The 16125-nt window shown below is 30.8% G+C and overlaps 1 protein-coding gene across 1 annotated transcript; it reads right to left on the bottom strand.

Annotated features, from left to right (window-relative positions):
• Positions 1-6719: 6719 nt before the first annotated feature.
• On the bottom strand, positions 6720-8617 carry LOC110701164 (transcription factor bHLH149-like). The gene has a single exon (XM_021878751.1). It carries the CDS (start codon positions 7937-7939, stop codon positions 7289-7291), a length of 651 nt encoding a protein of 216 aa, XP_021734443.1. The 5' UTR covers positions 7940-8617; the 3' UTR covers positions 6720-7288.
• Between the last annotated feature and the right edge of the window lie 7508 nt (positions 8618-16125).

Genomic DNA, 16125 nt, shown 5'->3' on the forward strand with positions numbered 1-16125 from the left:
CATAAAAGAGCCAATGGAATTAGAGATACAACTAAAAAAAAGAAGTGCAAGTGGAAGTGAAAGTGAAAGTGGAAGCAAAAGCCAAAAGATATAACAAAAACTTCATGGCAAAAGTCAAAAAAAAAAAAGGGATAAAATTTAAGGGTAAGATCGAATACAACTATTTAAATGTGATTTTATTAATTAATGAAAGCAACCATGGGTCAAAAAAAAAAAAAGAATTAAATAAAAATAATAAATAAACAATTAAATAAAATAAAAGGAGAGAGAGAGAAAATAGAAAAGAAAAGCACATGGTTGCATGTGCGCATATGGGTCTATCTGCACATGCTTTAAACTACACTGTCCAACTCCTCCATAACATCCTATTTTACGTTTTCAATTTTCATCTCCTTCTATATAATTACGAACTCTAATCTTTAGAGTTATCTACTATGTAAATTTATGTATGCTCTTACCAAACAAAAAAAAAACAACTCCGGCGTATATAAAAGATGTTGATTTCTGCGTATTAAGCTAAATTTAATTAATTTTATCATACTAGATAGACTAGGATCTGTTCCGATTTACTTAACACAACTAAACTGAAATGACTGAAATAAATTGTTTATAAGAGAAGAAAATTAGGAATCAAACTAAATTGAACTGAATTGAATTGAACTAAAATTAAGCTAGACAGAACAAGCCCTTAGTGGATTGTGTTGTGCATTTTCATATTTCTCCCAATAAAACGTGGCCAAAGCCCGACTCACGGTCCAACATTGACAAAAGCTTGGCAAGCATGCCTTTTTTCATGTTATACTCAATTACGTATCAGTTAAAGTATAATACTTATTAAAATGCAAAAAAGTATTTTTTTTAAGTCAAATCGCCTATCATTGGAATAGTATTTAACTATTTATGGTTTTACATCATACAAGCAAGGTTAAACTTGCAATAGATGTTGCAACACTGATTATAGAATTATTAGTGATAAAATCATATAATTAAGCTAATAATAGTGGTAGTGAAAATAGGTGAGTTGGCGACGACAGTTGGCAGTTGGGCCTAAGTTAGTCCAAAAACGTCGACTGACAAAATGGGCCATAATTGTAAGATACACACGTGTTGGCCCTTAACATAAGTGGCTGGAGTGAGTGACTGCTGCTTAGTGAAGTTAACCTTTGTTGAATCTTATATTGTCCGTTTTTTCCTGTATAATATAACTCATACAGAGGTACGTATGTATTTCTGCAATAAAATCTAAAAGAAACAATAATATTTTAAATAATATTGAATGTACAAAAAAAAAATAATGTTAATCACTGCTCTTTGAGATTATATATAATGTGTCATAATCAAATTTGGTGGTACATGTACAATATATACATGCAATTGCATTGTTGTATATAATATAGTTTTGTTTTTGAGTTGGGACAACATGAAGGTTTGGTGGGATAACAACATATAGCATTTACACCCCTACTCGTGGGGGTTGGATACTTGGATTACGAAGTTACATATGCTCATTTCATCCTTTTCTAAATTCCCTATGCTGTAAGGAGTTTATATCAGCAAGACATGTATTACGGATCGGAGTATATATTTATTACGGGATATTTCTTTAATAAGGTAAACATATACACTCTATATTGTATTAGACGCGGTATAATAGTGAAAAGGTTAAAATAAAGTTGAGCTAAATAATTTACAAAAACGTTGATAAACTACTCTTGTAAAAGAAAAAGGATTATCCTACATAAACTTGGTGAATAATTTTGTAATGACCAGCATTACATAAAGTGACCTATGATTAGAGAGCATATTAGCACAATATACATGCAAATAACACGTTAGCTAATTTAATATTATTCAAATAATAGAGTAAAACATATGATCTATGCTTTAATTATGGACTAATTAATCATAAATGTCATGTCACCTGGCATCAAAATCATTATGATGCCACAACTACTTGATTATGTTCTACAAGTGTCGTACGTAAATATCTTATTTTTATCCATTGAATTTGACATTAACTAGGGTCAATCAAACATATGGCCATGGTCTAACTAGTACAAACAATATTATTATTGTAAAACTTTACATGAAATAGTTTAAGAAGGATATAACTTAAAACTCAATATGTATATGTACTCAGGTTAAATCACACCAAATAACGTATAATTCACATAAATAGATATCGGCTGCAAATTAAAGTAGAAGTACATTAGTTTTAATTTTTAATCCAAAAATGTTACGAAGACTAATACAAATATAAAATATTACGGACTAGAGTAGTACGGAGTATATATTCATTTGAAGCTAAGCTATTAAATAAGGGAAAATTTGTCAAAAACAACCTTTTAAAGTGTCCACTTTATTTAAAACAACCTTTTAAATTTTTTTTTGCAATTTAAGACCACATTATAAATTTTTTTTATCAAAGACAACCAAATGTTACTTTCCGGCGTTGACTCAATTTTTGCCGATGTTGACCACGAGTGTGCGAGTCACGTGACCTCCTACATTGCTTAATACACCCCTTTTTCCTCCAATTAACTCCTATTAAAACCTCTGCTTCTCTTTCATCCCTCTTTTAGTACAAGTGAATTGGAGTGAAAATTGGTGTATTAAGCAATATACGAGTTCATGAGCGTTGCACACTAGTGGTTAACATCGGGATAAATAGAGTCAAACGCCGGAAAATAGCATTTGGTTGTCTTTGATAAAAAAAATTTATAATATGGTCTGAAATTGCAAAAAAAAATTTAAAAGGTTATTTTAAATAAAGTGGACACTTTAAAAGATTGTTTCTGACAAATTTTCCTTAAATAAGTTACGGAGGTGAAGTAAGTCATTAAATAGGACGGTAGTTAAATTCGAAAATAGAAAGAAAATCTGTATAGGGCAAAGGAAAAGAAAAAAAGTGGTATCCAAAGTTGGCACCTTAAGTAGAAGCAAAAAAGGGGGGAAATGGAAAGGTGGAAGAAGCAAAAACAAGAGTAGCATGTGATGAACTCCTCAAATGCGGCCACTACCTTTGAAAAATCACATGCAAATGCAAAGGAAAGGAAATGTGCGTGGCTCTTAGGGCTGCCCTCCCTTATAGCGGTCAGTGCCCCTTAAAACTTGTAGGCCCATTTTTGCACATGACATGGGGGCTATTTTTTTGTGAGCTAGGACCCAATTACTATTTTGGCTTCATATAATTATGGTTTAACTCTCATCTTCTTTACCGTTTTATTTTAGTTTACACATTTTCATTCTAAACATATAAATTACTTAGAAGGCAAAAGCTAACGAACGTCCCGGGGGCATTGGATAACTAGCTAAATGTAGAATGATTAAATTAAAAATTAACATTAATTACATCGGTCGACGTGTGATTTTGTCATGCTTTCCCAAATTAATACCACTTAAGGTAATATTTTAAATGCTTATACAACGCCCCAGAAAAATATATATATAAGTTTTTAAAAATTTTGATATTTGGAAAATAAATAATGAGACAAATTGCATCTAACAAGACTCTGTATAATTATGATTTTTTTAAAAACGTAAATTATGTAAATAGTGCACAAAATTGAAACATGTTTAGCTAATGAAGAGACCAAAGTACTTATTAATCTAATTAGATTAATTTGACCCCACTTTCTTTGCCCTTTTATTTCGCGATTTGTACCTTTGAAATATCCCGCTACTTTGCTCTTCTAAGGGTAAGGCTCTATTATATTGCTCTGTTTTATTTGCATGTTTTGGGTCCGAGGCTGATTTAAAGCCGGAAATAGCGATGAGGATGAGTTGTGAGTTTGTGACTAGAGTCACTGAATTTTCATCTTTTGCTTTATTTATCATGCTTCTCTTTGTTCCCCTTGTAGTAGTAATTATGTACTCTTGTGTCTCGTCCGTCTGAAAATAGTAATCATACACTCGTACTTATTCGCTTTATATAACACCAACTCGAATATTTGGAAAGAATTGTTTAGCCTATTATTAATCTTCATGGAAATCTATAGAGGTGAAAGAAATTCATTAGTATAATCAATCCCAACCCTCAAGGTATTAGCCTATTAGGTTAGCTAACTCACTTTCACAATAATATTGCATTTGTTAATTAAAATATATAACACATGTTTCAGGCTAACTTATGACAAACTTCTAATAACTTAATGACAAGACGTTCAATTGATTGTTTGAATAAGTAACAAATCTATTAAAACTCACAAGACTATTAATTTCAAAGCTACCTCTTACAACTGCGTGTATCAGATCTGTTACATTCTAAATTATATTGTCGGTAAAACATACTTGTCTAATCTAAAAACAAACATCCATACATTTTTATGTCTACGTTCAATGCCTTTATTTCTTTCCCACAAAAGAAGAAACCAATAATAACATACAATTGGCATCTTCTCACACACACTACACTACACACTAGCTATAAAACCCTATATAAGGTGGAGATAATGCATACAAATCCAATGTAACTTTAGAAGAATACAACCCATCATAGTAAAGAAGTCATATCAAAATCCATTGTAGTTGAAGTATATTATATATGGATAGAAATAAAAATAGACCCCCAATGAGAGGAAATATCGTAGAGAATTATTACAGTGTTCTTTTTGCATATGCAGTAGCAATAAAATGCAAGCCTTAATAAATGATAAAATTATATACTCGGATCTTATTGTTATTACTACCATATGAATACATGTGGATTATCTTTGAAGCACATGGGTTGCTATCATAACTTGCATGTGATGTTGTGACTACTAGTCACAACCTAGTGGCTCTACTAGTGTAAGTGAATCTTATTTGCTAAAATTCTTGCACTCTTATATACTTCCTCCGTTTCTATTAATTAACGCGTTTGACTTAGGCACATATATTAAGGAGAGGAGAGAGAGTGCAAGAGAATGAAAAAGCAAGTGGGATAGTTTGTAAATGCAAGGTAACAAAGTTACCCCTAAAGAAAATGTGTCAACTAAAAAAAAAACTTCCTAAAAAGAAACGGAGGTAGGATCATCTTTCTTTCATCTCTTTTATTTCTACTATACGCCCATGAATTTTAACTCAAAGATGCTAAAGTGTATTTTTTTAAGGTCATTTCTTTGCCTTTTTATCTACATACCAAAAGCCTAAGCAAAGTAGCCGCACTTGAATTGGTCTACTTGTACTCTTGTATATGTATGTGATCATATACTATATATGTTTTGCATACTAAAAGACTAGTAGATTGATGATGATTTAGCTTAGTGGCTTGGCACATTATTGGTATAGCTAATGTAGGTGGTTTTCTCACTAAGATGAATGTAGGATTGCGATATTTCTAATTACTCAAAATAATGTCACAACATTTGATCAGGTGAACAAATATGAAAATCAAATCAAATCAGATCAGATCACGTGAATGAAAAAGAGTTATTATGATTGTTGCGCTCACATAGCTTAGGCTCATTGTGTCACGAGTGTCACCAATCATGTAATGTCTGTTTTTTGAAACACAAAGTACTACTCGTAGTAGCAACTAGCATGAGGGGAGGAAATTCTTTGCAGTAAAACCTTCACAACCCTTTTTTGCAGTAAATTTTAGGACATATGAAATGTTGGTAAAAAGGAAAAAGCAATGGGACCCAAAGCAATGGATGAACGAAAAAGAGAGTAAGGTAAGTTAAGAAGAAGACGGTGATCGGCGTGGAGGAGAGGGGGCCTATATAAATATAAATATAAAGGCAGTTCAAAGTAAGAGTAGGAACTTTTATAGCAAATTGACAGTAACTTATATTTGGGTCACTTCTCTGGAAAAGGACAAACCATTCGCCCCACATGCTTCCTATTTTTCATTCTCCTTGTTTGCATCATCCCGGTGGGACTTTTTTCATGCACCACCATACACACACCTTAATTAGATTACAAATTATTCGTCAAAAAAATATTAGATTAGAAATTAATCACTATTTTCTAGCTTATTATAGCTTGTTTTTGTGTTGTGACCCGGCCATCATATTTTGTCTATCTAAATAATGGGTTTATTTGCATGCACATGAATTGAGTCAAATAAGATGGGAACATGTCTTATTGACCAAGAAGAGTATTTTCAATTTTACTATTCCAAAAGATTATTGCAATAATAATACATTGAAAATGTTAATAATTTTCTCAATTTCATAAATGAATCCCTTTGAGCTTATTTTTTATATATATATTTAACGGAGAATGAAATAAAGACAAAAACACGAACAAACATCTGATTGCATTGGAGTTCAAGCTAAGCGGCTAAAATAGGACATTTTGTTCAATCTAAAGTCAATCGACACCAATCGAACAACTCATAGGCACTTCTTGTCGTAACAATCCAAAATACTAATTGATCAATTCACAAATAGAATTGAGTAGGATCAATACGATTATTCTACAATAATTCTACAATATAAAATGTTTTAAACTTATGTTTCCAAAGCATATAAGATATTAAATGTAAGATAAGTGATACAACTAATTCAACACTTTTAGAAAATTTTACTCGTAATAATTTAAACTTAGATCCCTCCAGTCGTACACTTGTATGGTAAATTGGTAACAACCTTGATGTGTAAGAACCACAAGAAGATTAACTAGTAAATGAATAATAGAATGGAACATAAAGAAGAAAAGGAGAAAAACACACCAAACATCATGATGGTATAAACAAAAACATTAATTTATTGGAATAGAACAACATAAACCAATAATGGTGCAATCATACAAAACAACTAGATTAATCAACAACCCCAAATGTTTAAACACCCAATGATACAAATATTTATTTTAACTTTGGAGGGGTATTTGACCTTTTACAAAATAAAAGAGGACCAAAAACCCAAGAACATGGTTGGATGGAGTCCCAATTAATCAATAATATGCCCCTATAAAAAGGGAACTCAACCGCCCTCCAGCACTTCAGTACAAAGATCCATTATTAGGTGCCATGTTCCCATTTAATGACTACTACTACTACTATTCTAATTTATTTTTCTTGTGAATGTCTGTCCAATAAATCATTTTTTCCAAATATTAATCCCCTAAAAATAAAGGCATTAATAATGAAATTTTCACATGGGTTGAGCTAAAAAGAAGAAAAATTAAAAAAGGAACTAAACTAATAGCTCCAAATTAAAGAAAAAAATTAAAGCCAGTTGTATACAATAAAATACATTCAATTAAATATCCAAAAAAAAAGGAAAAAAAAGAACAATAAACCAAAAAAAATTAAAAATTAATTAATTAAAAAAAAGGGGGTTTTGCTAAGCCGTGACTCGAGTCAACTACTAGGTGAATCAATTTCCATTGAACCGGAACTTGAACCGGGATTTGAACCGGCTAGAATTTCCGCAAGAGCAGCCATAGTTCTCACTTGCATTTGTAAAGCAGCAATATAATCCGTAGCTTCTTCTAGAAGATTCGGGAAAGATAGTTTCCGGCAACCGGGAACTAACCGGCCAAGAACCTTGACACGCTTCTCAAGAGGTGGTAATTTCTGCTGTTGTTCATTCTCCCCTAACAACCGGCTACTCCCGGTAACCGGTGGCAGAGGCAACTTTGAACGAACTTTAGCCTTTTTATGGCTCTTAAGCCGGAGTTTACGCCGATTTGTCAAAATAGCTCGGCTCCAACGAGTGCGACCTTTGGCGGCTATGGCTAAGGCTTTATCGGCGGCTTCACGGACGGCTCGGCTTCCGGAAACTGGCGCCGGAGTTGGATTACGGCGGCGAACGTGTCGGAGAGCTTCGACGAGTTTTGATGAGTAAGTTCGTTGTTCTGCTTCTGATCTCCATCGTATTTGATTTTGATTGTTGTTGTTTTGGTTTGATTGATTTTGATTGACGGTGTCTATTCTTCGACGCTTTTTCCTCTTTGATTCTCGTGATGTATCTTCTGTGTGTTGTTCGTAATTCGAAATTATCGACGCCATTAACAACAATCTGGAAAAATCACTCAATTCTTACTGATTTTCGTAACCTAATTTATCAACGTTTTCTGGAATTGATTACAGGAGAAGATTGTGGATGAATATGAAATGAAATTGCGAAAAATTAAAAGTATGAAGAGAGTAGATTCAGTTGAACACCGAATAATCTTATCTTCGTAATTTCGCAGAAAAAAAAAAAAAAACTAATTGAAAAATTGATCAGGAATATTGCATAGAAATTGATGATTATCTGAGAAAAATGTCAGTTGAAAATCTGAGAATAGGATGAAAACGAGGAGATTGAAGAAGATAATAGGTTAGAGAAAGTGAGGTGAGAGAGTGAAGAAGGAGAAGAAGAGAATAGTATAAAAGAGAAAGGAAGGAAGTAATGAGGAAATGGAGTAAAAGAAAGGAGGGGAGTTTTAAATAGTCCGTAGAAGAGGAGAGAGACACCCACGCGGCGTTTGTAAGTTCACATTTAATGTCTCCTCTCTTTTGTTTCCCCCGTTTTTGTGCGCCGAGGTTACCATTTTTTATTGTTTTTATTTTTTTCATTTTTGGATCGATAAGGATCAAGGATTTAAGGTCTTTCTACTCATACGATTTTTTATTATTTTTTTTTTTTTAGCGAATGAGCTACAATAACAGTACAAATAAAGATATGAAAAGACAGACAATTATACTTGTAATCAAGGTAAAAACTAAATTGCATAGATGTTTTTATTTTCGTATGTTATTTTTGTTTGCTATATGTCTTGTTAAATAGTTTATCTTTGCAAAGGTGATGTTATCTTAAGATGCTAGGCACTATATTTTCTCATAAATTGAGTAAACAATAAAGTATATAGATTATGAGGATCATGTTAACCTAAATGCTCATGGTGGTAAATTTTATTGAAATTGATTCCGTAACATTGTTCATAAAGGTTAATTGTGTTTAATTATTTGCCCGTTTTGTAGCATTAAGGTAGTTGTATCATTTGTATCTCTTTCTAGATTTTGGTTATTTAATTAGGTAAATCTGAATTATATTGTTATTTAATTGTGTTTAGCCAAAATTGAGTTATATACTTGCATCTTGTGGTGGAGGACTATATTACATGATAGATCATTTAGAATGTGATTTACATCTAGACATCTCATTCAAGTAAAACGAACGAAGTTAATTTGCACTGTGTATTTTATGTCAACATTATAATTGCTCCATAAAATCAAACACAAAAACGTATGATTTAGACTGAATTATCTTAATGATATTGCACATCTTATTCCTAGATAGATAGGACGACTACGCGTTTATGCGACGCAATACGTACTAATTTTCGGATTCGAATCTCGATCACTAGCGGTCATGTAAGAAAAAAAAAATGACAATTAGCTAGGCAACCATAAACGCACTAATTACATTCAAATCGATTGGTTAATTATCACATGATGATGTATAAAATGTTGAGAAGACACTTATCAGATAGACATAATGTCAAAAACAAATCAAGTCTTAACCTTCCATTAACTTTAAATTAGCCAATGAATATGGAGCCTACCAATAATCATCCTCTATTAAGTCATTCATGATGAAATGCTTAATCCAATCACTACATTTGGACTTTACTTAAAAAGATAGAAAAAAAAAAAAAAAAAACGGATGGAAGTGCAATTAGGTCAACCTAAGCCATCTATTGGTGTAAGGTTACTATCTAATCTTATTATATAACTAGGATTAGTGCATAGTTTTATCGTTTTATGAGTTTTACATGACCATTATGTGTGCTAACCTAGAACATCCATATATCTTGATTAATGCATAGTCTTCACATCATATCAACCAGTAGTTGAATTGATTCTACAGTAGTTTAATTTGTTTGATCTTTTCAGCGTCCTTAAATTAGGAATATTGTGCCATATTTTATACTCCAGTCAAACTTAGCTCATCTTCTCAGCCTTGTAATTTTTAGTGCTTATTGAAGTTATATATGAATTAAAAATAATAATCTAAGTATTAGAGCTTGCTTTCATTGACTGAAATGAGCTGAGCTGAACTGAACTGAATTGGACTGGACTTATTAGAGCTGAACTGAGCTTAAGTAAGATACAGAGTAAATATTTTATAAGAGAAGTAAATTAGGAGCTGAACTGAACTGAAGTGGACTAAACTTGTTAGAACTGAATTGAACTAATCTGAAAATAATCGTATGAGAACAAGCCCTTACTCTCTAATAAAAACATGAGTATAAAAATGAAAATTACTTAACACAAATTTGACATTAATCTATTTTTAGTGCAACTCCCCCAAATTGGTAGTCCAGCTTTGACTTTTTTTGTTGCTTATTTAAAATAGGAATAATAACAAACAAAGATGAATCGAATTAATTAAAAATTAATCAAATGGTCTTCAAAAAAAAAAAAAAAATCAAATAGTCAAATTTTAATATCAACTTCAAAGTTGCAACTTCTACACATGCGCATAAATAATAATCTCTAGCAAGTGAAGGACCATATATACTACGCGTAAATGCCGAACTTAATCCCAAATTCTCATCACAATTTCTGAAACTTAACCAAGGAAAATACATGATATTGGGAAATTACGAGCCATAAAAAAAGAAAGGAAATTAATGATATATTTAACATTAATTCCACTCTATTTCTCAACAACATGTATATTTCCATCAATACTCTTCCATGCATGCGTCTCTATTCTTGCTTGGTTTTTTTTTTTTTTTTTTTTTTTCTTGCTTGGTTTGTGGCTATAATAATATGCAACGTAATACGCTAATTATCATTTTCAAGTTGAAAATATTAATATTAGCATATTTGAAAGGAAGGAACATGTTTATTTCCTTATCGTTTCATGATACGTTATTTTGTTTGCTCTTGATTAGTAACAAATGAATAAGGTCATGTACTACCTCAGTTACATATTATTTGCAACGATTAGACATTTTCCCTCTCTACTTTATGTCAAAATGTTGTAAATAATATATAACGGAGATAGTAAAAATTTGTGTTAGATTGCACTTTGTATACCATGCAAAAATGTACAAATGTTAGTTGATAAAAAAAATTATAAATGGTGAATAGATATTATTACATATATATTGCAATAAAATATAATTTAAAATGATTTCTAACAAGCTAAAGTTTTATTTTATTATGTAAAATCCTTCAATAATTTTTATAGTAGCGCCTTAACATTCCTCAAAAAAAAAAAAAAAAAAAAAGGGAAAAACCTATACTAGTAATCTAGTATAGATATGGCAATGCATGATTTATGTACATGGAAGTGAAGCATTAAACCAAGTTTTGAAGGATAATGGAAATTTTTAAGCTTTAAAGACCGTTATCTAATGGAATCAAGATGGTTTAATTCATTGTTTAACAAAATAATAACCAAGAAATTATATATCCAAAAAAAAGATATATATAAGTATTATTTGATAATATACACAGCTAATTTATTATTATTATTATTATTATTATTATTATTATTATTATTAATAATAATAATAAAATTGATTTCGGAAGAGAAAAAAAAAAAATCCTAATATTACATGGTATGTGTATGAGTGTATATATGTGAATCATGATTTAAGTATGAAAAAGTGAAAAAGAAAAGGACAGTTATTAATTAAAATGGACAAATAAAAAGACATGTCTTTGGATACAAACAAGCAAGGGCAATAGATCAAAGTGTATATGTCTTCCACTAATTGGGTTAAGGAAGTAGCCAATGTAAGGTAGGGTTTAATCAACCTTTTGGTTTTATTCTCGGCAATCATTAGTGGCTTGATGCTGTTAACTATTAGCATCTATTTAAGCAAAAGTAATTAACAACCTAACATACTCTTTCATTTACTTCCTTCCTTCCTTCTCAATTCACATTTGGTGCTTTTAATAAACTCGTCCTCTTTAACAGATTAATAGTCGTGTTAATAATACAACTTAATTGTTATCCGCCAAAGTAATGAAAAAACAAAAAATGAATATCGGATCGGTTTTATAAATCTTTGTATAACTATAAGTGATAGGGTATTGGGGTGTGGTCGTGTGGATAGAGATAATCCACATTTCATTCTATTCTTTTTTCACATTCTGCCCATTCATTTTCTGCAAGGAAAAAAATAAAAACTCCTTTATTTTTGGACCTGTTTTGACATATTTGGTGCACCACTCTGTAAACAATTTAAACATATGCATTGTAACATTATTATTACATACACTATGAAAACAAAGTCATTAAAAAAAAAAGAAAATGAAATGCATCTGAACCTGGGAAGAAAAAAGGCATTCAAAAAACATGCAAGCACATGCATTGCAGGAAGGCCCAGTAGCCTAGCACTATACATTGTGGTTGGTGGTGGTAAACAAAATATGATAAAATAAAATTCCAATTTTAATAAAATAAAAAAAAAATAGAGAAAAAAAAAAGAAAGAAAAAGAAAGAAAGGAATGAAAGGGGAAGAAAAAGCAGCAGGCTTTGATTATAGGCACCCCACAAAATTCTCTTCTAAAAGTTTTATGGATCAGCAACAGTTCAGCAGTTTAACCACTTGTTTTTCCAAATTTCAGTTGGTTCATGTGATTTTAATTTGTTAGTTGTAGACTTGTAGTATATATTTACCATTTAGTGCTTGTTTTTTGTTTTCTTTAATGAAAGTAAACACATGTGTAAGAACTTAATTACCCAAAATATTCATACTAACTAATAATATGAATTAAAGAAATCACACCGGTGTATCAGATAGTCTTATGTCGATTTAGAGGTAACTGTTATTGTAGATGACATATGACGATCTATCCATGCCTAACTTCTCAATTCTTTGATAAAAGAAATTTTCATAATATTTCCTAAAATGTTGATATATTTGTCCACATGGTCATCATTGAAGCAAATGTTTCCAGTGAGTAATTTTGTAATTATTGAAGTGCACATGAACCAGCTAGCTTAACCTTCCTTGATTGTATTTTAGTATATGAGACATAATGGGAAATATGCTCGACAATCTATGTCTTTTTCATTATTTTTGTAATCACCTTTTCTTTTAAAAAGAATTTATCTGTAATCACTTTCATGTCTACAATAGTTATATGGAGTAATTTTTCTGAATCTTGCAAAAAAGAACCTTAGGTTATTTCAACCAAAAGTGATGAATAATTGAATTTTAAATAAATACTTCGAAAGTTAGTATTAATACTTCATAGTATCAGGCTGTTTTTAAATTGGATTTACTCCTGTATACTTGTAGTAAAGGAGAAAAAAAAAAAAAACACTACAAAAAAAATGTCTTTTCGTAGCGATTATATCGTAGTGATTGTACATTCGCTACAATATGCAAGTATGTTTTTGAAATAATTAAGGAAGTCGTATCGTTTTTACAATCTCCATGTTTTCCCCATATAAAATCGATACGGAAAACATAATAATACATAACCACACTATTTTTACACATTGATATAATTTTGAGAAATCGTATCATTTACAATCGCCACTAAATCCTAAAAATCAATACGAAAAGCCTTTTCAACACTAGATATATAAATATTGTTTGACAAAGAATACATAAAATATGTAATATAGCTTATTCGTGAAACATTTAATATAAGAGTTTGAGGTTGCATGTTCGAATCTTGTAAAGATCATACGCATACCCTCGTATTCATATAATTAAAAAAATTATTATTTTTTTGTTTTTTCTTTATTACAATTTAATAGGCAATTTGATCAACAATCTCTAAATTAAAATTTTGGATGGAATTCGAAGTTTCAATATAAACCGCAATGTATGTACTTAAAACTTGAGTAAAACATGTAAATTTTTGACGGAGGAGATTTCATAAGTGAAAAATAAAGATATTTTAGATTCATTATCAAATACAGAGCTACATTTATGACCCTTAAACATGTACGTAATGTAGTAATAAAATGCACATTCCGATAGAATTGAAGCACCATGTGTATGATTTAGTTGCCTTTCTTCTTCTTATTGTAATAAAATAAGGCCAAGGTTTATGTATACAAATTAAAGTTTAGATCGAGCCTCTAATTTATTGTTAGACTAGAATATACAAGTATGGTATAGTCGGTTGAATAATAGGAAGAATATACAAAGGGGCATTTTTGCATAATAAGACGGGAGTTTAGAAATGATAATACGCATATGCAAATAGCCAATCCCACAAATAAAAACCACATGCAAAGGGCAAAGAGGGAGGTGCCCACATTCTACATTCCAGCTAATAAGGTAAGGTTACCCTGATTTTATATTTTTATTTATAATTAATATTTATATTTAATATTTTAAAAATAAAAACAATAAAAAAAAAAAAAAAATTGGAAATGGATGGGAAAGAGTGGAGAGATCATGTGATGTAAATCTTGATTTTGAGATTTGAGAAGAGACATGCCACTCAGGGTTGCTCCCTTGCTTGAGACCAACCCACCTTATTGCCATCAAACAAATACACACTTCACTCTCTCACTCCCTCCCAAATTTTTTTAAAAATTATTAGGGTTTTAATTTTTATTAGTATTATTATTGTATTTGTATTATGGGGTTTACTTAATCTCAATTTTGGATCATCAATTTAGGAGTCCTAATATTTAATTAATTACCATTGTTAACTTAATCAACGTGTACTCAAGTTAATGTAAAGTTGTCCACCACTCTTTTCAACCCATTCCTTAGTTTATTTCAAATCAAGTTAAATTATTAATTTGAATTTATATGTATGTACTAAAAGATATGGTGATTAAAATAGTCAAGAATCATGTGGGTCTTTCACGGTAATATTTTATTCACTTGATTATGAATTTGTGATTACTACACTTTTTCACAATAATCATGATTTACTGTGAAAGAAAGGGTTGAAGAACAATGGTTAAAACTAGTATAAATCACCCAATGGTATTTAACATCCAGAAAACTGCCAAATAAAATGCGTCCCAAGCCGAAATATCACAAGTACCGCCTCGTCCTGGACCATCGCAAGGAAAACTATAACCGAAATCCTTTTTATCTGGCATTAAGGAGATCAAACTTGAAAAGATTTCATGTGATTTATAATGAATAATAATAAAATCGACATGGTTTTACATTTTAATATGTGATTATTGAGCTGAACACAAGATCACGTTGGAAGAGAATCTGACCACATACAAATTCAGCAAGGCCATCTCAGCTTAGAACCAATTGACGGCAAGAGAGGTAACTCAATACTTTTTTTTAATAAAAAAAAAATATCATCTTTCCTCAATTTATTTAATGTAAAATAGTTAGTCTGAACTCATATGCGAGTTATTTATATACTCATTAAATAAGCAATGACGGAAAAATAAGTTAAACTTTGAGAAACATTTATACTTGGTATATATGTGATTTTTCAATACAATTTAATTTAGATGTTTGGATAACAATTGTAATATACTTGTATATGCTACCTTAATATGCATTTCTAGTCCACTTAGGGCATTTTCTAATTGACTGAACTCAATTGAACTGAACTGAATTGAACTGAGCTGAAGTGAACTGAATTGAACTGAGCTGAAGTGAACTGAACTAAACTAAACTGAACTGAATATTTTATAAGAGAAGGAAATTAAGAGCTGAACTGAATATTTTATAAGAGAAGGAAATTAAGAGCTGAACTGAACTGAACTAAACCGAACCGAACTGAACCGAACTGAGCTGAACTGAACTAAAATGAACTGAATTTCGACGTATGAGAACAGACCCTAAGAATAAGTTTGAAGAGATTGAAGTTAATTAAACTAAGTTATATATCTTGAGTGTTTGTAAAAAGTTGGTCTATTAGTTTGTAGAGGTTATCCAGTTGAGTTTGGATAAACCCTAACTACATGTAATTTGTAACTTGTAAGTGTAGACTTGTAGTGTAGACAATTACTTGCTCAGTTAAAATAGTAGCAAGCTCCTCAATACGCGACACGTGTATGTAAAGTTTAACCTTTATATGTCGTTGATTAACTAATGAATGTGAATGGCAAGCTACCAAATGTTGTTGCTAATTATTGTGGGGTTTTATAGATTCAAAAGCCAAAGATAATACCTTGTATTTCATCATAGGACTTGGCTTTAAGGATTTTTTTTTCAAAAAAATATATATTCTTCATTCTAAGAGGCATACATACCATTTGAGACTTTGAGTGCATGCATCTTCTTGCAACAAATCAT

The sequence above is a fragment of the Chenopodium quinoa genome, unplaced genomic scaffold (assembly GCF_001683475.1).
Source record: "Chenopodium quinoa cultivar QQ74 unplaced genomic scaffold, ASM168347v1, whole genome shotgun sequence".
NCBI classification, from domain to species: Eukaryota; Viridiplantae; Streptophyta; class Magnoliopsida; order Caryophyllales; family Amaranthaceae; genus Chenopodium; species Chenopodium quinoa.

Excerpts from the sequence above, each read along its gene's own strand:
- LOC110701164 (XM_021878751.1), bottom strand. The coding sequence starts at position 7,939 with ATGGCGTCGATAATTTCGAATTACGAACAACACACAGAAGATACATCA.